Source organism: Panicum virgatum, chromosome 1N (genome assembly GCF_016808335.1).
Source record: "Panicum virgatum strain AP13 chromosome 1N, P.virgatum_v5, whole genome shotgun sequence".
In the NCBI taxonomy this organism is placed as follows: domain Eukaryota; kingdom Viridiplantae; phylum Streptophyta; class Magnoliopsida; order Poales; family Poaceae; genus Panicum; species Panicum virgatum.
Window position 1 is genome coordinate 8549723 of NC_053145.1, and position 21765 is coordinate 8571487.

Below are 21765 nucleotides of genomic sequence, written 5' to 3' on the forward strand. Positions count from 1 at the left end.
TACTTACAGGCAGGACCAATCTGATCCCTGAAGCAACCAATCTGCACCGTTTCCAGGCACCCACAAACGGTCTGCTCACCAGGTCTATCAGGTAACGATACATCCAACACTCCAGCAGAGCTCCATGGAAAATGTGACCGAGGGTCGCATGCATTGGACTATGAACTGGCATCAGTTTACCGTCTCTCACATAATGTATGGCATTCGTGAGGTGCGCATTGATGCAATAGAAATACATGCTGACCACTGAACATGTATCATGTATGGTAAACACAAATAGAACATATAATACATGAAGCAACCTTTTATGAAGGCAACTGCTTCGTCAGTGAAGGTCACAGCTTCTGTCGGAAGCTCAGAAGCAAAAGCAGTTGGAGGTGGAACAATACCACCTCTCTGTAACGGTCACAAATTGTATGAACAAAATGGCCTCAAGAGCTAACTATGTGCCGGAGATACCACCTGTACACTGAAACATGAGAATGCACCGTCAGAACAAAGATAAAAGGTGTTTGAATTCGTTGGGTGATGCAGTTTCTTTGGAACCTACGTAACCAATTTCCTTGTATGATATGTTAGTGTACCATCATTTAGCACACAATGAGTCCCCTTTTGCAATGCATCAACCGACATGAACTAGAAAGGTAGCACTAGTATCACATTCCAGCTTCTAAGGCTATGCCGATTGAAAGTAAAAAAAAAAAGGCTATGCTGATTGAAAGTAAAAAAAAAAAGGGCTATGCCGATTAAAGGGGAAAATCCAAGCCCGATGGAAGCACAGAATCACATAAGACAAAGGTAAATATAGAAATTGTGAATCAGTACAGTGTAGATTTATTCTATTCCAGAGCCAACTTTTACAATCTCAGGCATTGGTTAATATAGGAATCATGTATTTCTCACAAAACCACAGGAAGAGCAGGAAATTGGCCATGAAATACGATGACAGTTCCTTGTGAAAGATTTGCTACCAAGAGCTTTACCTGGCCAAACAATGAAAGACTGTGACATTATTTCCATTATAAGATATTAGCATGCTTACTAACCAATCTCTGACATAAACTTTAACAAGGCACAAGGAATGGGTAAGTTTCAGAGCATCGTTTAGATGATGACCCAACTGTGTTGCACTGATGTCAAGGTTGCTTAGACCGAATAGAGCTGCTAAGATGATTTTATTCTCTCATACTTCAAAATGTTAATAGTTGCTAGTATAGACTCCTAAATGATCCATAGCAAATACTTCAACAATAATGAAGTATCCATGGTCTGTTTTGACTTACGAGAATTACAAATAAGAAAAAAACCAACTAATCCCCTAGTGAACATGGATGAGCTAGCCACTGTTAGGTACAGTATGATACAATCTATCTGTAATGCCTTCTGTCATCTATGTTATTGGACCCGAATCACTATAATAAAAGGGCGTACCCAGTGCCGTAGGCTTCCCGCACTGTGCGGGGTCTGGGGAAGGGTTGTCTTTAAGCCCCAAGCCTTACTATAATAATGAAATAAAATTCAAATAAAATCCAAGAGACTACTAGATCAATTCTCCTCATCCACAAACCCCTTTATGGTATTGTTGATCAGAAAGTTTTTCTTAACTCTTAAGTCCAGACTAAAAGTACTATAATATCATATAAGCAGAAGCAAAAAAAGGCACAAAAAGAAATACTTGCAGCAGAGGTTAACAAAGGACAACTACCTGTATTCCGGTTTGGACCCTTGATTTCTGTACCATAATATCACCTTTTTATTTTTGTCAATAAGAATGAGAATGCCCCACTTTTCCTCTATCTTGAGGGCAAAATACTCTCACACTTCAGAGATGTTATGTTAGCACCTACTTAACCAGGAATGGCATGCCTCAATACTATCTCTACACTCAGTTGCTGGTACACAATATTTAATCTAGGGAGAGACTTTTCTTCATCGTCTCATAAACAAGATAGGTAATACTTGCAGCTGGCACCACTTTAAGAAGATTTGGTACAAGCCCTTTGTAAAATCCAGAAATTCCTTCACGCCGTAATGTTCTCCGAAAACAATCAGTCATTCCTCTATATGGATCCTCTGAATTGGCTGGCTGAGCTTGCATTCTGTAAGTACCATTAATGAAAAGAATACGTGTATTGGTATGTGTGAGGGACAGAGCTCCAATGTTGTACTAGTGTACATTTCTATCAAGAAAATTCACTGCTCACCTTGTTCTGACGACCTGTAAAGGGTACACACATGTTGCTCCTAGAGCTCCAGAGACTGTTCCACAGCCCAACTGTACTAAAGGGCCAGGATCTACATCATAAAATCATGATTTAGTGACAACAATTGAGAAGTAAAAGGGTTGAAGTGTGAACAGATTCTGGTGGAAGTGTACCGCTGTCCTTGAGGATATATGTCTTGGACATTCCTTTCAGTGTCTCATAAACAGTAAGATCAATTCCAGCATAATGGACCATGCCAAGCAATGATGGAACAAGGCCTCTGTAGAACGCTCGGGGACCTTCATGTATCCATATATCCCTTGATAGTGCACCAAGGGTAGGAATCCTGCCTCCTTCATAAGTCTGTAGACGAGTCTTCACTAAATCAATGGGATAAATTGATGTCTGTGCGACAGCACCAGCCAACCCACCAGCCATTAGACGTCCAGAGGTACCAATGTCACTCTTACCTTCTCCTTTACTTTTCATTATGTATTCTTTAAGCATTTCGTAGGTGTAGAACCTTATAGCACTTTCTGGAGCAACTTTTACCACATTCAATGCATTCCCTCTGAAAAAGCCCACTAGACCGCCCTCTTTCCATATACTCTTAACTGCATGTGCAACTGTAGTACGGTTTGTTTGCACTTGCATATTAACTTTGAGGCGATCAAGAGGTGCCGTTGCAGTACGGGATGCTGCGCCAGCAATGCCTCCTGCAATCAGATATTTGCTTGCACTCACATGTTTACTTATTCCTTCTGGTATAGCAGCCTGCTCACCTATATCTACAAGGCAGACTCTTTCCCAGTGATGATAAATGTTTTGAATGGTCGCTTCATGAGGGTAAAGCAAAAGAAAATCTCTCCATTCCTCAAAAGTAATAATACCATCGTTGTCCTTATCCACATGCTCAACGAATCTTGCAAGCTCTTCATCACCAATTTCTATACCTGCAAACACGGATCTGATATTACTTATAAGACATATCACAAAGGCTAGATTTGTCAGCCAGTTCCTTGGAACACAGCTATTACATTTCCAAGCAAGCATACTGAGTTTTCGAAGTTAAAATGAACTTCAGAAACAAGGAACTATTTCTTATTTTCGAAATGGCGAATGAGATAGGCTCACACATGCTAGCGATATATACACAACTTACACATGATCGATTTGGCTATTTTATGACTCTGGCGACAACCAATACACATGAATAAACACAAGTTGTGAACGACCCTCTAGCTGACTTGGTTAGAGGGCTTAAGTAGCACCTCCTCAGATCCTGAGTTCAACTCCCGGTGGGAGCAGATTTCAGCCTAGGGTTAAAAAAATCCACCCGCCTGCCACCACACCAAAGCACGAAAGGTCCCGGCCCGCACTCACATGGGTAATGGCGCCCCATGTAAGGGTGGGGCAGGGGTTCGGGGGTTTTCTCGGGGTGGGGGGGGGGGGGGGTCTTGACCGAACTTTATGACTAAACACAAATTAAGATATACAAACAGATTAAAATTTTAAAAGGTGAAAACCATAGTACTGCTAAAATGAACTTTATGATCCAACAGTAGAGGACATGTTGTGGTATTTATATTAACTGATTACTAGGTTGGAAATAAAAACCACTGAATTTGAGACATCATGTTGGAAAATACAAACTAAGCCAAAACTCAACTCCACCTTAGGTTAAACAATATATGCGCTTTTCCTAAGTTAAAGTTCCAAGATCCAGTGGTACTCCACAGCAGCAAGACCATAACATAAGCTAGATGTCCCCATTGTCTTGAATAATTTAATTTACAGCAGGATCTAATCATGATGTTGCAAAAATCGACCAGTTTCATTCTGTTAGTTTTGGAGTAAAGCATACATGCTGGTAGAGTGGCACACTACACAACTATTCATGGCATAACCAATGACAGTTTGCATTCAAGTTTTTCTCCATTTCCAAGATCAAAATGTTACTCCTCAATTTGGGGGGAGAATCAGATTGGCTCAATTACTTGACAACCATGAACAGATCAAGTGCATCTGTTTCATATGTATAGAAGTATAGTTTAAATTCAAAACATAAGAAAGGCCTTATATGTAAAGAAAGCACAAAGTGATATAAAGCACCATATGCAACGCTCACATCAACTGTAGTGATATGCGAGTGCATATCTATGTTTCAGATCTCGATGAAAATGTTAGCACAGGAAGGCCCAATGTTTATGCTAACTCTATTCATGAAGCATGCATTGCATTATGCTTTCACTTTCCAAGGGAGACGATTTGGCTTCAACCACTAGAAACAAACAAAACTGAACTAAGTTTATCATAGCTGCCAGATACAATTCTCATGGCATAAATGGACTATCTTTCTCAGAACTACCATAAAAAGAGAACATAACAACGAATTTCAACATTAGGAAACACTGAACTTATCCACTTTGATACTAACGGCAAGAGTTGAGCACTAACACGACAGTGTAACCTATTTCCATCAATACTTTGTGTTGCATCCTGATCCCAAGTTTGAAAAAGGATACCCAAATTATGGAAAGACATAATCTTGATTTACTATTTTAAGGAGGCCCATGGTCTCACTAGAAGTCTAGAACCATCACAAAAGCTGAGCGACTGTTCTCACCAAAAGTAAACCACCACCTTACTTGATGTGTCCATCAATATGCCACATTGCATCTTCTTTTGCCGAATTTAATTTGGGTGCCTACATTAGGGATACTGCAGGACAAGCACGTATTTGGTCTATTGGATTACGATTTAGGATTTCAAGTGTGGACGATTTAGCTTCCACAGCTATGTTTATCGCAGTTGTCAGCTACGTTTGTCATGCATCTACAGGAACCATGAAATTTGCAGCTCAGCAAATCTCACTGAACCTGAAGTAAGGAGTGCAGGAGGCGTCGGCATTGCGTTTACCAGCCTTGACGAGCGCGTGCCAGAGCTCCTCGGGCAGGATGCAACCGTTGTGCTCGACGTCGATGGCCTGGAAGATGCGGTAGAGCTCGAGCTCCTTGTCGTCCATGTACCGGCGGAAGTCGTCGTACCCGACCCGGCCGTCGCGGTCGCGGTCACAGGCGCGGAGCAGCGCGCGCGCGTAGTCCTCGGCCCCGGCCCCCGGCCCCGACTCCCCCTCGGGGGCGGGGACCCGCAGTGCGGCGAGCCCCGCGGCGATCTGCGCGTGGTCGAGGTGGCCCCGCCCCGCGGCGTCGAAGAAGGCGAAGACGGCGCGGATCCGCGCCTCCCGCTCCGCCTCCGTCTCCCGCAGCGCCAGCCGCACGTGCTCCATCGTCGCCCCCGCCGCCGCCCCCGCCCGCGCCGGGCCCCCGCACCCTCCCCTCGCCGCCGCCGGCTGAGACGCAGCAGCTGCGGCCGCCGGGCGGGGCTCCACCGCCTGGACCGCCGCGCCGGACATGGCGGGAGGCGCAACGGAGCAGGCGAGGGGGAGGTGGCGACGGCGGCGGCGATCGAGGCGCGCTGGATTGGGAGGGCGGCTGGGCTCCTGGTTCGCTTCGTGGAGCTGGCCGTGTCGATCTCCCTCCTCCCTCCCGAGGGAATCGAATATCCGCAGCGCGCGAGCGACCGCGATGCCGCCGGCCCAAAAGCGTCGCTAGCCTCCGAGATGCTGGTGCTTGGCGAGCTCAGCTGGGCAACAGTGAGCAAGCACCGACCGAGCACGGCTGCCTTTTGTTTTCCTTGCCGCGCCACGTAATCTGGACAGCCTGCTGCTGGGGACGGACGAGATGGAGACGGAGGCATCCCCGAGACACCGACGGTTAACACGTGCCCGGGCTCTCGCGCTAGGTGGTTGCGATTGCAACCACCACGTCCATCCAGCTCCAAGCAGCACAAGTCTGCAAATTGTCACGAGCCAGGATGAGCAGGAATGGAGCTTGCAAATCTTTGGGGACGTTTAGTTCCCAAAATTTTTTGGGGCAAATATTTTTAAGGCCGTTTGATTGTTAATTATAAGTATTAAATATAGATTAACTATAAGGTAATGACTGTTACGAACGGCCGTATTTTCGTCCATTCACGCGGCCGCTTTCCATCCACCGTTCCAGCTGCATTAAATGGCGGAGGGTGCTACCTACTGGTCCCACGTTTCAGAAAGACAGAACACGCGCCTTCTCGTTCATTCCTGCCCCCACCCTCTCTCTCTAGGGTTTCTCTCTCTACGGTTTCTCTCTCGTCTCGCATCCACCGCGCCATTTCTGATTTTCTGGATCCACGCGGGTTTGGAGAGGGAGGCGAAGGAGGCACCTATGGGATTGAAGCGGGGGAGGGGAATCGCAGAACAAAACCAAGGTGAGATGAATCCCCTTGCATGCAGACATTTTTCTCGCCAATTTTGATTTCGTTTTCACCTTTTGTTTTGGCAGAAAGTCATTTGCATGCGCTTCCGGAATCCAGCGATTTGATCCGTTGATCTTGGGAGAGGGCACTGGAAGCTGCAGATCTCGGATCCTCAGTTGCTGCTACGGCGCACTCCTCCCTCCTCCTTCCCGACCTCCGGGCGTCGTCGTCATCTTCTCGTAGCAGATCGGGCCAACTCCCTCCCCGGGCATCGGTGCCCTTGCTGGTTGCGGCCCGCCGTAGCTGTCGCTCAGGTAAGGCTAGTTGAGTTGAGAACTTGAGATGCAGCATCTTCAATTCGTTATTTTAGTGCGACTGTTCTCTCGGATGCACCATGAGGAAACCTAATTGCTTTGTCTGTTAGATTGATTTGGCATGCTTCATTCATGCGAATTTAATTTGGACGAGCAGATCTCACTCACGGATGTCTCAAGTCATGCGCAGGGAAATTGGGGGTGTGGGGGAGGAGGTGCAAATTTATTGATTAATGAACACATACTGTTTCTAGGATGACCTCATTTTTTTTCTATGTTTGTATGCATGATTCTACAACGAGACCCATGTATTTTGCAAATGGCAGTAGGAGGTGGGGAGAATTCATACCTAGTTGCTAGATTCAGTATAAAAAACATCATACCTAGTTGCTAGATTTTTTTTTTTGCTTCGGTCAGTCAATCGACATGATGGAAGCTTCTCAAATCATTTTTCTTTTGTCCAGAACTACAAGTACAGTACGAAGAGCTTTTTTGAACCGTAGTACCTAGATGACTGCAAAGAAAAGGGGCCTCTAGATATAGTACCATTATATATTCTTGTTTCATTAAATACAGTAGAGGATAGATAACTAAGTTCATGAGCTTAAGAGCTAGTGTGTTGATTTTTAGACATGCCTTTTTTCACCTGAAGAAATGAGTAGCTTTAACTGAATGATAGCCAAAGCAAGAGCTAGATAACTGAATGCTCTGTTGTTCTTTTTGTTTAGCTTTTTTACCCGTGAAATTGTTTAGCTCAACGGTTATTTCTACTAGATTCTAGCAGTTATTTAACAGCTGCAATTTTTTTAAAATCATTTAGATATGTATTGCCTATGTAAACCACATAGTATATCTTTTTTAATTATGTATAGCTGCAGAGTGCAGACAACTCATTCGTGATTCACTTGAGAACCTGGTTAATGCTATTCAAATAACCATACCCTGGTTACAATGACAAGCAATGTTCAAAAAGGCGCTGCTAGGCGCTCGCCTAGCTGCACTTGGGGTTAGGCATTGAGAGCCTTTCCAGGCTTGCCATCGAGCTCGACAATGTTGTCAAGGCCTCCACGCACTTAAGCCCCCACCTTCCTCGCTGGATCTAGTGCTCCGCACCATGAGGAGCGGCGAGCTCCGGCGATGGAGCTCGCGCGACTACGTGGAGCTCTACCATTTCTACTTATTAATTTTGTGCTTTGTTGTTTCGGTGCCAGAGCTTGCTTACATAAAATCAGTGGTGCAACTGAACCAATAGCTAGAGGATTCATTTTGTTAGATAATCAGTAATCAGTAGGCAATATACTCTCTCAGATTCATTCTGTTGGCAACTATCACTGAATCATCAAGCAACTTATTCATTTTACTTTAGCATTTTCTTGCATTCTGATTATAGCATTTTTCAGATATTTCTACTAGTTATTTGGGTTTTCATGTATACAACTTATGCTAAATCATTATGCAAATTAATCTTACCAGCTAAGCACTTTTGTGGTTTTAGATAGGAGCTTATGCTAAACTAGCTAAAGCAGTTTATGTTTCATGCCTTAGCATTTTTTAAGTTACATGCAAGCAGCTTAGGTGTTTTGCCCAGTGTACGACAGTAGAGTTGTTGACCAAATCTCTTCTACAATTGTTAAACCTTGTGTGTTATCATCATTTTGCCAGCATATCCTAGGGTGCTTTCAACTAGATTATTTACCGATATTAGCTAAATTGTTGCCACCAGAAACTACATCATCAAAAACTGCAGCTCTCTTGATTTGGAACATGCTCAATATCATGTATTGCTCCATCTCCAACTATTTCTGAGTGTAAATAGGGTGGATTTGCATCTTATTCATCTAGGAAATCATAACTAAATTCTTGTGGGAGCTCGATTAAATCCATTTTTAATCTTCTATATCCCCTGCGCAATCATTCAACAAGTCACAAATTTGATTAGACAGCAGCAGCTACATGAGAGCTTTTTTTGCATGCAACAAAAGCAACTAAATATGAATCATCTAACAATGATGTACTGTTCAACAGGCAAATCAATGGTCAAGGAAATACAATGCAAATCATTGGGCAACTTTTACAACATTCTTTCTTCTCTAATTTCTCTATTTTTTGGTTTTTACATTGCAGGTCCCCAAGTATCCTGCAGGTGAGTTAAGTACAATGCATGAAGAAGATATGATGTGCATATGAACCAACTCAAGTAAACAAGTGCATATGTAGTGAGAGCAAGCTAAGTACATTTCTTGTAATAAATATGTACTTCATTGGTAATAATGTTGTTCTAGTAAGGCAAATTATGTAATTGTTTTAGGCAATAATATGGTTTTGAATTAGGTAATATTATGACCAGAAATTTATAAAATAATGTGTTTGTGTATTAGCAAAAATAAGAGCATGAATTAGGTTATATAGAACAAATAATGTTTGTTATCGGAGGTATTCAGCATTCCTGATATTTTAGTCCTAATACTAACTGCACTTGCTATTCGTTTCAGCCATACAAAACAATGTTTGAACCTGAAACCTAATGTGCCTTTTTTCTGCCTGCAAGTTTCCTCATGGAATCAGCACTATAACATGCTTTTGAGCTTGGTGTTTGGTGAAACCTGATGTGCCTTTTTTCTGCCCGCAAGTTTCCTCATTGAATCAGATTGTAATCGACAGTAGTTTAGTTATAGCTCAATGTAACCTCGATTTTGATTCATGAGACTAGCTTGGTAGCAGTTGTAATAGCTCTAATCTTTTAATTTGATCAGTACAACAGTGCCGACAATTTAGATGGGTTAAAATGCGTTTGTATATTATCTAATTTGCTTAGTGCTTTACAAAGAATTGCTTATCAGAGAGTAAAAATGAGGTATGTATATTTATTAGATGGGTTAAAATGCATTTATATATGATCTAATTTGCTTAGTGTTTTTTCAAAGAATTGCTTATCGGAGAGTAAAATGAGCTATGTATATTTATTCTGTGTTTTTTGTTGTGCGCATCATACAGCTGTCAGAAAGCACAGAGTTTTACCAAAAAAAAGGAAATCTGAGCATACTGTGTTTGTCTCCTTTCCAAAAGTGAAGCGGCCGTACTGCAGGGCTAAATTTAGGCAGCTCCTAATTATAAAACTAATTACACGGATGGACGGGAAATCGCGAGGCGAATCTACTAAGACTAATTAATCCGTCATTAGAGGTTGGTTACTGTAGCACAATATTATCTAATCATTATGTAATTAGGTTCATTAGTTTCGTATCGTGATTTTATCCGGGGGTTATGGAATGGGTTTTGTTAGTTATTCACATTTAATATTTCAAATTAGTAGTCAAACGTTGTAAGTTACTGCATGAAATTTTTTGGGAACTATAGGGCCCGTTTAGTTTCTAAAATTTTTCATGCGCTATAGTAACTTAGAACATTTGATCACTAATTAAAAATATTAAATGTAGATAATTAACAAAACCCATTCCACAGTCCTCGAGTAAAATCGCGAGACAAATCTAATGAACCTAATTATGCAATAATTAGATAATATCGTGCTACAATAATCAATATCTAATGACGGATTAATTAGGCTTAATAGATTCGTCTCGCGATTTTCCGTCCATCCGTGTAATTAGATCATGTTTAGTCCTCCTAATCTTCAGCTGAAAATTGCTACAGTAATTTTTTCTAAAAATTTTTGGGACCTAAACGCGGCCCTAGTTTGTTGAACGTGGCAAGTGTGGCGATCCATCAAAGACGGCGGGTGTCGCGCTCGGGCTAAAGGGCGTCAGAAAATGGTAAGAAACGATGGACGGCGTCGAGAAGAGGATCGATGGATGGCGACGGGTGGCTCGCTGGCAACCGGATCGGAAAGCGGGCAAGTGGGAGGAGGAAGATGACTTTCGGGTCTCGAGGATTTGGGGTCCGAGTTCCAAAGGGGTCATGGCGCTTCAGTCAATTCTGCATTCTCCCACACGGTGTCAAGGTTCCTCGCCGACCGACTTCCTTTGCTTTCCTTGAAGCGCCACTGGCCAAGGTTCCAAAGGGGGCAGAGGTTTGCCGAGGCCGAGCAGTGGCAATCCAAGCAAACAAAACGCCGCAACCGCAACTGTCCCAGGCGGCCCAATTAACTAGCGGGCTATATTTAGCAGTCTCGACCTATTTATTATGGGCTGCGCTTTCTTCTTATTTTTTTCCGTTTTGTTGCGTCCTCGGCCCACAAAAGGTAGGAGAGAGTGAACGCCGCGGCGGCTATCACGCCACAGGCCTAAAAGGCCCGTCTTCATTAAGTATTGGACCCCGAATTGCCACAAACCCTCAAAATCCATCAAAAAAAAAAAAGAGTGCCCGCCAGACCTTAATTCATGTTCAGCTTCCGATCACTCTATTTTCGACTGCAGAATCATCGTGAACTCACGCATTAGTATCACACGAGTATATCTAGCAAAATAATCTACATTGCAATAATATTGCATTTTGACACGGGCAATTTACTCATACTTCAACACTCCTCTCATGTGCAGACTCCCTCAGACCTCAAATTTAGGAATTAGGAATCAGCTCCAATTATTTTATTTATTTGCATCCGTAAGAATTCGAACTCAGACCTCTATGCCTATAATACTATATATATTGAGTTGCATGTACCAACTAATTTTTTAACCCATAATTTTAAATTGATGGAAAGAGTTGTGCAATTCACTTCAACAATTTTTGGAGCCGCTAATCTAATATTTTGTGTAGTGTACGTGTCAACCACTAACCATGACATTCAGTTAATTCCATGAGGCCGCCGGTACGTAATGTGTACATCGTCGTGCGCAATAATAATACGTATCCTCATGGAAAGGGAAAGGTTAGACTGCAACACACTGCGAGAGAGATTGAGCTAACTAGAGAATTAACTGAATGAGAAGCTCAATTGATTAGCTAATTCAGCTCTTGTCTGATCGGTCGCAAGCTCCGGACGGCTGCATGTCATTGTGTGTATAACTGTGTGTGTACTCGTATATATAGCCCATGCATGCAGATCGACCGATCAACCACCAAACTACCAATGAGACAAAATTGTTAATGCATGCTGTCCAAGACCCATTCCATGCCTGTGGCTCCGTTCAGTTCCTAAAATTTTTCTAGTGCTACAGTAACTTCGAATATTTTATCACTAATTAGGAGTATTAAATGTGGATATCTGATAAAACTCATTCCATAACCTCCAGGCAAAATCGCGAGACGAATCTAATGAACTTAATTATGCAATGATTAGATAATATCGTGCTACAGTAAATAATCTCTAATGATGAATTAATTAGACTTAATAAACTCGCCTCGCGATTTTCCGTCCATCTGTGTAATTAGTTTTATAATTAGTCTATATTTAACACTCCTAATTAATAGTTTAAAAATATCCATAAAATTTTCCCAAAAATTTTCAGCAACTAAACGGGGCCTATAGCCTACAGCACTTCAAGGTTATAAGATATTAACAGACATGATGGTGTTAGTTGTAGACTGCCTGATGAGTCAAGCTAAGATATCTCTTATAAAAATAATGAAGTAGTAATATTTGTCCTTAATATAATACATGACGTTTAGCAAGGATGAAAATGGATCGGATAGGCATGGAAATGGATTCTGATATCTTGGATATCTGTTTTCTGTTTCCTTACCATTTCCATCCCTGACGTTTAGAATCTAGGAGGAATATAATTGGCGTGTCCGAAGCCTTACATATTTAAGGATGGAGCAAGTAATATTTGGAATTAGCTAGATTGAACCAACAATCCACTAGCTATAGGAAGATTTTAGTTAGGCATTAGCTAGTCCTGTTCGGATGAAAAAATTGGAAGGAGTATTAACTTTTGATCACCATATGTCACCTACTCACCTCACCTGCTCATGATTCACACCCAATTTACTTTATGTTTTGCCGACACACATTTGAGGAAATATTAGCGTAACTGCATTGGCTAGTTTTACTTAGAATAAAACTAAAATATGGTACCATTATTATATTTGTCTCGCTACTCTATAAATTTGGTAAAATTTAGACAGGCTGGATTAGAACAAACTAAAATGACACATTCATTTGTGGAAACGGTAGGAGTACTCCCTCTATTTATTAGATTTGTTCTAAGTTAAATTTATCAACTTTGATCAAATTTATAGAAAAAAATAATGATACTTGTTATGAAACTAAATTTATTTCATCAAATCCAACATGTGGAATGTATATATGTTGATATAGCATATGTGGCTGGATAGTATAGTTGTTGCTATATTTTACATATATAAATGTCGATGGTTATTACGCTCCTTAATGTGCATATGTCGCGGGAGCACGTACGGCGGCGTTAGAGCAGTCCCAATCCTCCAACTCAGTTGGTTTCCATAGCATTAAATATATTGCCATGTAAGCAAAAAGCTGAGGTGGCAGCAAAGTTAATAAGGAGAGAAGATGAAATATAAGACCTCCAATGGTAAAAGTCAGCAGCTATCTATAAGCCAATAAATTTAGAGTCAGCAAATAGCTGTAAGTTAGTATTGAATGTTGTGCAGTGAGAGAGAAGTACATTGAAAAATGTTATAGACTGACTGCTAACTTCTCGCTAGCTATTCACTTTGGCTACTATTTACAAAATAAAAAACTATTTTTGCTAGCTTTAAGCTACTCCTTTGGAGGATGTCTAAAGAAACCAGGTCTTACGCAAAAAACCATGTCTACACGCAAACCAAGACAAAAAAAAGAGAGAATTGGAGAGAAATAGGAGAGAGAAGATATATAATTGGATAGCAATTTATTTTGAAGAAACTATCTATTGGAGGTATAATTACTATGAGTAGTGTCTATATAACATGACAAGTATAGAAACCATTAGTGGTTTTTTGGATTGGTACTGGCCTTACGCGTGTACGCGTTCACGCAAGAGCCAAGAGGAGAACGTGTCGTGGTCAGGTGCATGGTCGTTTTCCACGGAGGAGACACATGTCGATGGGCATTGAGTACATATACGAACGCGCCAAGAATCGGCGCGCGCTCGTGAGTCGTGGCCCACGTGGGTGGGGCACTGTTCATGCGGGGCGGGGGGCACTGTTCATGCGGGCTGGTGTACTGTACATGTGATGCTGGTGTACGTGAGTCGTGGCCCACGTGGACTCGCATGGCCGGTACTGTTCATACTGTTTAGTTAATTTTTATACACAAAAATAATAAAAAAATTTGTATACTACATTTACCTCTATTATTTATTGGATTTTGTTTTCACTTTGTGAACTCGCAAAATATAATTGAATCATCCATTCATTTCTAATTTTATTATTTTTTCTACCAAAATTAATATTTAGTGTATGCTAATCCATCAACTATATCTGTTAACATACAAAAAATGAATTCCTACGTGTACTATTTATGCAGGACGCGCGTGGGTTCTGTGTGCTATTCAGGTGGTACCCACATAATATTCAATTGGAATCCACCCACAAAATATGTTTAACTATTTTTTTACACGAAAATAATAAACATATTTCATACACTACATTTACATGTGCTAGCCCCTACTACTTATTGGATTTTAATTCCACTTCGTAAACTCGCAAAATATAATTGTATGACAATCCATGAACTATACATACTATAAATTACTAATCTTATCTTTTACCCTACAAAAATCAATAATAAATATAAATCAATCCACCTACCGTACCTACTAACATAAAACAAAGAATTCTTAAAAAATATCTATACATTTAGCGCGCTCTCGGACTCTAAACTACTATATATATATGTACTGTAACTTTCAGACTTCATTCAATATATCAACACGTTGTTAAAATACTCCAACACAATATTACTTTAATTATAGCACACGATAATATATTTTTATTATTATTTTCGATCAAACCTTTTGCTACAGGCGCGCATAGCACGCCAACCTGACTAGTTCGCCCTGACGCGGACCGCATACCACGCGCGTGCGCGCTAGCTTTCATGGCGGCACGGCGGCAGTGACCGGCCGGCCGATGATCCATCTCAGCCCGAGCGAATTTAAGAGAACGGCGACGGCCGATTTATTAGGAACAAGTGCTTTCTGCATCGTCCGTCCGGTATGATCATCCCTCGATCTCTTTCTTTCGTCCTCTTCGTCGTCTTGTCCTCCGTTGGTCGAATCTATAGAGGATATCTATTAAAATTATTTATTCTATTTCTCACAGCATGCAAACTATTCATGTCATGTACAAATCCACTGTATTAGACACCACACCACCATCTACTAGAATCATCTATTTATGTCTTCCACTGATTTTCTATAATAATAGCATTGCTTGGTTAGGCTTGGATTCCTAGCGCGCACGTTTCCCGAAAAAGAAATCTCGTATGCATGGAGTACTAAATGAAGTCTATTTGCAAAATCTTTTCAGGGATGGATATAACTTTTCGCGACGAATCTAATGACGGTAATTAGTTGATGATTGACTACAGTGATGCTACAATAACCATCCTCTAATCACGCGGTCAAAGGTTTTATTAGATTCTTCAAGGTTCCTGGCGCAGGGTTCTGGAGTTGGTTTTACAAACTGGCTTTATTTGACACTGTAATTAGCGGTCAAAATGTTACTATTTTCTAGAATGCATGAAACCAAACAAGGTCAATATCATCCATACAAAAGAATGTTGTCATGCAATCATCTTAGTGTTTCTATTTTCAAATTTTATCTTAAAATTTTGTTTAAAAAATCCAGCAACAACACATGAGGTATCACCTAAGGTACAGTTAAGGAAGGATCTTCCGATCCACGTACAGCTGGTAGCTGCATCGCATCCATCCGTCGCTCTCGCTCCATGCGATCGGCGTCGTCGTCATCACCGTCGTCGATGGAACCGAGAAGAAACCGGCTGGCAGAAAGGACCTTAGCTCATTATTCGCTACCACATCGGATTCTGCTCTCTCTCTTGTCGATCTGTAGAGTCTAGAGACCTCTGGTCTCAGTGACGGCCGGCCATCTACTATACGTACGCTTTGACAAGGGACAAGGACTGTCTAACCGTGTGCTTAATTAACTTAGTGTAATGTAACGAATGAATCATCCTTGATCATCACTGGAAAACATGTTATGCGTACGCCTGTCACGCTCGGTCGTAGCTAGGGCACGTAGGACGGTGACGTTTTCACGTTGTCGATCCCATCTGAAAAACGGACAGCTGAGATTGAGATCGATCGGCGACCGCCCTCTTCGAGATCTTGTCCGTGGCCGCCTCAGCTAGCTCCTCCGTCCTCGATAACTCCGATGTGCCGCGCTCATCAGGCTTAGCCCTGCTCATGGGTTAAAACCCATCCCTAACCCGCTCCTACCCATAGCCAATTAAGACATATAACCAACCCAACCCATAAATTAAATTTATCTACCCACTCCAACCTGCACCACCAGAGGTGGATGCCCATGGGTTATGCCCACCGTTGCCTCCTGCTGCAAGCATCACATAGCGCACACATACAGCTTCAATAGAATCCTCAATTCTCAGAGCATGCAAGCATAGCTTTCTAGAGCTGCTAGCGTAGACGCTGCAAGTATATATTGTTAGATTTATGGGCTTGGCCCATATAAATAATCCTAATAAATCTCAAAGACCCATTAGCGCTAAGAGGAAATACACCATCTATTAGTCCCGTATTACTAATGAACAAGGGTGTAAGGGGATTTTCTCTCTTTAAATATGGATCACCTCCCTTTAAGACGATCTGCACTTATAGTTGTCTATTTCTCCAACAATCCAAAAATCTTATTATAGGCTATCTGTTGATTTAACAATGGCTGGTTTCGCTGAGTCACTGAGGCCAGAAAAGTTTACTGTCGTGAACTTTAAGATCTGGAAGTCCAATGTTTGCCTCTGGTTTACTGCTATGCACATTTGGGACTTGAGACTTGGCAAGCCTGAGGGCGTACTTACTGCTGAAGAGCAGAAGAAGTACGATGAGGCCAATAATCTCTTTGTCGGATGTATCATTAGCAATCTGTCAGACGGATTAGTCCGTGTGTACATTGATGAGACAGAGGCGAAGACGCTGTGGGATGCTCTGGTTGCAAAGTATGATGCAACAAATGCGGACAATGAACTGTACCTCATGGAGAGTTTCCATGACTACAGGATGGTGAATAATCGTTCTGTGGTGGAACAGGCGCATGAGGTGCAGTGCATTGTCAAGGATCTTGATCTCCTTAAGTGTCCTATTCCCGACAAGTTTGTGGCTGGATGCATTATTGCAAAGTTGCCTTCCCAGTGGAGGAACTTCGCCACAACTCTGAAACACAAGAGATAGGAGATATCAGTTGAAAATCTGATAGCGACTCTTGATGTTGAGGAGAAGGCTCGGAAGAAGGATGTGCCTGAGAAAGGAGATCAAGGCCAGTCCAGCGCCAACCTGGCCCAAAAGTTCCCACATGGCAAGAACAAAGGGAACAACAAGCCTAACAAGACCACTACCTTCAAGAAGAAGAAGAACAAGGCTTTGAAAAAGTGCTATGCATGTGGTAAGCTTGGACACTTCTCCAAGAAGTGCCCAGATCGGGCAGACCGCAGGGCCAAGAAAGCAAATGAGTCCAAGGATGTCAACATGGTGACCATAAGCAACACTGGAGATGGGTACGGTAATTTACCTACAGTTCTTTCAGTTTTTCAATCCACGAATTTGTGGTTTGATACGGGTGCTAATGTTCATGTGTGTGCTGACATCTCTATGTTTTCTTCTTACCAGACCGTCCAGAACTTCTCCGTGCAGATGGGGAACGGTTCACATGCTTCTGTTCATGGTGTTAGCACGGTAGATCTGAAATTTACTTCGGGGAAGATCGTGCAGCTGAGGAACGTGCAGCATGTGCCCACTATCAACAAGAATCTGGTCAGCGGGTCAGTCCTATGCAAGGACGGGTTTAAGGTAGTCTTAGAGTCCAATAAATTTGTCGTGTCGAAACATGGACAATTCGTTGGTAAAGGCTATGATTGCGGAGGCTTATTTCGCTTTTCTCTTGCTGAATTTTGTAATAAGTCGGTGAACCATATTTGTGGCAACGTTAGCGATGATGCGAGTGTTTGGCATTCACGTTTATGTCATGTTAATTTTGGTTTGATGTATCGGCTTTCCAGCATGTGTTTAATTCCGAAATTCACCATTGCTAAAGGTTTTAAGTGCCATAGTTGTGTGCAATCAAAGCAACATCGGAAGCCTCACAAGGCTGCTGAGGAGAGACACTTGGCACCTCTAGAACTCATACATTCTGATCTATGTAAGATGAATGGTGTGTTGACAAAAGGTGGGAAAAGATACTTCATGACATTAATTGACGATGCGACTAGATTTTGCTATGTTTATTTGTTGCGAACTAAGGACGAAGCGTTAGACTACTTTAAAATCTATAAAGGTGAAGTTGAGAATCAACTAGAGAGAAAGATCAAGCGTCTAAGGTCAGATCGTGGTGGCGAGTATTTTCCCAAAATATTTGATGAATTCTGTGAGGAGCATGGAATTATTCATGAGAGGACGCCTCCCTATTCTCCCGAATCAAACGGATTGCCGAGAGGAAAAACCGCACGGTGACTGACTTGGTTAATTCCATGTTAGACACAGCTAGTCTTTCTAAGGCATGGCGGGGGGAGGCTGTATTAACTTCGTGTCATGTCTTGAATAAAGTTCGAAACAAGAATCAAGATCAAACTCCATATGAGATGTGGAATGGGAGAAAACCATCACTTTCTTATCTGCGCACGTGGGGGTGCTTAGCGAAAGTTAATGTGCATATTCCAAAGAAGCGCAAGTTGGGACCTAAGACAGTGGATTGTGTCTTTCTAGGATATGCTCAGAGGAGCATTGCTTATAGATTCTTAGTGGTTAAATCTGAGATACCAGATGTGCATGTTGATACTAATATGGAATCTCGTGATGCAACATTTTTTGAAGATATTTTTCCTATGAAAGATATGCATAGCAATTCTAGATTTTCGACAGAGATAACTCCTCAACCTGTAGTACCTATCGAGTCTTCTAAACAATCCGATGAACATGAGCATGTCCTAGAGAAGGATGACAGTGAAGCTCCTAGAAGGAACAAGAGACAAAGGATTGTAAAATCTTTTGGTGACGATTTCACTGTGTATCTTGTGGACAATACTCCCATGTCCATTGCAGAGGCATATGCATCTTCAGATGCAGATGATTGAAAAGAAGCAGTCCAAAGTGAGATGGACTCATTTCTTTCTAATGGAATATGAGAGATCACTGAACTACCCTATGGTTGCAAGCCAGTAGGATGTAAGTGGATATTCAAGAAGAAGCTTAAGCCTGACGGTACTATTGACAAGTACAAGGCTCGGCTTGTTGCTAAAGGGTACACACAAAAGGAAGGCGAATACTTCTTTGATACTTATTCACCTGTCGCTAGATTGACCACTATTCGAGCATTAATTTCCTTGGCTGCCTCATATGGTCTTATCATTCATCAGATGGATGTTAAGACAGCTTTCCTAAATGGAGAGTTGGATGAGGAGATCTACATGGATCAGCCTGATGGATTTATAATGAAAGGTCAAGAAAACAAGGTGTGTAAGCTTTTGAAGTCTTTGTAAGGGTTGAAACAAGCACCTAAGCAATGGCATGAGAAGTTCGACAGAACTTTAACTTCTGTGGGCTTTGTCATTAATGAGGCTGATAGATGTGTGTACTATCGCTATGGTGGGGGTGGAGGAGTGATATTATACTTGTATGTGGACGACATACTGATCTTTGGCACAAACATTGATGTGATCAATGAGGTCAAGTCCTTTCTTTCAAAGAGCTTTGATATGAAGGATCTAGGAGAAGCTTATGTTATCCTTAACATCAAGCTTATTAAGGTTGAGAATGGGATTACTCTTTCACAATCCCATTATGTGGAAAAGGTCTTGAGCCGTTTTGATTATATCGACAACAAGCCTTCTCCAACACCTTATGACCCTAGTGCGATGTTGAGAAAGAATAGGAAAATTGCCAAAGATCAACTGAGATATTTGTAGATTATTGGTTCACTCATGTACTTAGCTAGCGCAACGCGACCCAACATATCTTTTACTGTGAGCAAATTGAGCAGGTTCATGTCAAACCCGGGTACTGATCATTGGCATGCACTTGAAAGGGTTATACGCTATCTAGCAGGTACTATGAGTTATGGGATTCACTATTCTGGGCACCCTGCTGTGCTTGAGGGATATAGTGATTCAAATTGGATATCTGACATGGTGGGTATGCGTTTACCCTTGGAGGTGGTGCGATATCATGGAGGTCTTGCAAACAGACCATTTTGACGCAGTCAACCATGGTCCATGGAAGTAGAATTTACTGCTTTGGACACAGCCACTGTTGAGGCAGAGTGGCTGCGTGAGCTCTTGATGGACTTGCTTGTGGTTGAGAAACCAGTGCCAGTCATCCTTATGAACTGTGACAATCAAACGATAATAGTCAAAGTGAACAGTGCTAAGGATAATGCAAAATCATCAAGACATGTTAAAAGACGACTGAAGTCTGTCAGGAAGTTGAAAAACTCTGGAGTGATAAATGTGACTTATATTCAAACAGACAAAAACCTGGCAGATCCTTTTACAAAAGGATTATCACGGAATGTGATAGATAGTGCATCAAGGGAGATGGGTATGAGACCCGTATAAGTTGCCACAGTGGTAACCCAACCTATGTGATCGGAGATCCCGTGAATTAGGACTTGGGGAGAACAAGTTGATGGTGAACTGAGGAGAGTAATGGTTAAACCCTCTTTAAAAAAAGATGCAATACTCTCAGTTGCTGTAAGGCAGGTTGGCTATTTGCCTTAATGTGTTTCTATTGGCTCTAATGAGCAAAGGTGCTGTCCTACAGAGCATTCTTGAAAGAACACACCTATATGAGTCTGACTGTCTAACGTCGCAGTCTATGAGATTTGGGTGATCTCTAGTAAACACATGAAAAGACCAGGGAGTACGACATATATGCTCCACCCGCGGAGAAGGCTACTGGTAGCCATGTACTGGTTATGACTTTGAGTGAAATTTGTTCGCACCAAACTTGCAATTCAAGACGTAGTCTATTGTTCAAGTTGTGGATAAGTGTAGCTTGGAGCTCTAGGTGAGAGTTCAACTTAACAGTCCTCACTAAAACACTGGTATATCAAACAGTAGTGAGAAACAGGCAAAATCTATAAATGGGTATTTGAGATCTGGTGGGGGATTGTTAGATTTATGGGATTGGCCCATATAAATAATCCTAATAAATCTCAAAGGTCCATTAGCGCTAAGAGGATGTACACCATCTATTAGTCCCGTATTGCTAATGGACGAGGGCGTAAGGGTTTTTTCCCTTTAAATACAGACCACCTCCCTCATGGAAAAAGTGCACCATAGATCGTTATACGTGGAGTCCCCTAGGTTTGGGAATTCATAAATGATCTAATCGAGTTAGGGTTTTTCCTCTCCTCGCTGCTGCGCCGCCTTCGTAGTTGCTCCATCCCGAACGCCGGCGTGCACCGGCGAACGGGAGAGCAGGTCTCCGAAACCGCTCGCTCTTGTGATCCTGCACCAGGAGAGGGCGAATAAGGTTTTTGGGAAGCGCCAAGCGCGACTGCTCATCTTCTTCGCCACGACTCGTCCTCTGTCCAAGTCAGGAGCTGCGGCATACCGTCATTTGCATCGCCGGTTGCTGCGCTCCGTTCGAAGGACCATCTTCATCTCGTCTGCGCCTTTCATCTTCCCAGCAGCTCCCGCACAGTACGTATTTTGTGATCAGATCTGTTTCATAATCATGTTTTCCGAGATCATGTTTATGATATACGTACTGTCTAGTATGTTAGAGTCATGCATGCTAGGTTTAATTCTCGTCATGATAAATCTAGTTCGGAATTTAAACTTACAGTTGTCTATTTCTCCAACATATATGAACCTGATTAACAACTATATTCACAGGTTG

At 42.0% G+C, this 21765-nt stretch overlaps 1 protein-coding gene across 3 annotated transcripts; it reads right to left on the minus strand.

Annotated features, from left to right (window-relative positions):
- Positions 1-218: 218 nt before the first annotated feature.
- Positions 219-5864, minus strand: LOC120655020 (calcium-dependent mitochondrial ATP-magnesium/phosphate carrier protein 2-like). Of its 3 annotated transcripts, none has more exons than XR_005667252.1 (5): positions 5124-5864; positions 2378-3157; positions 2205-2295; positions 1706-2099; positions 219-469 (listed from the first exon to the last, which is right to left on the minus strand). XR_005667252.1 is itself a non-coding variant. In XM_039932738.1 (4 exons), exons 1-4 carry the CDS (start codon positions 5617-5619, stop codon positions 1907-1909), a joined length of 1560 nt encoding a protein of 519 aa, XP_039788672.1. In that variant the 5' UTR covers positions 5620-5864; the 3' UTR covers positions 784-1906. The 3 variants fall into 3 exon arrangements, 1 of the variants encoding a protein (XP_039788672.1); XR_005667251.1 differs by lacking the exon at positions 219-469 and adding an exon at positions 747-983; XM_039932738.1 differs by lacking the exon at positions 219-469 and having other exon boundaries at positions 784-2099.
- Between the last annotated feature and the right edge of the window lie 15901 nt (positions 5865-21765).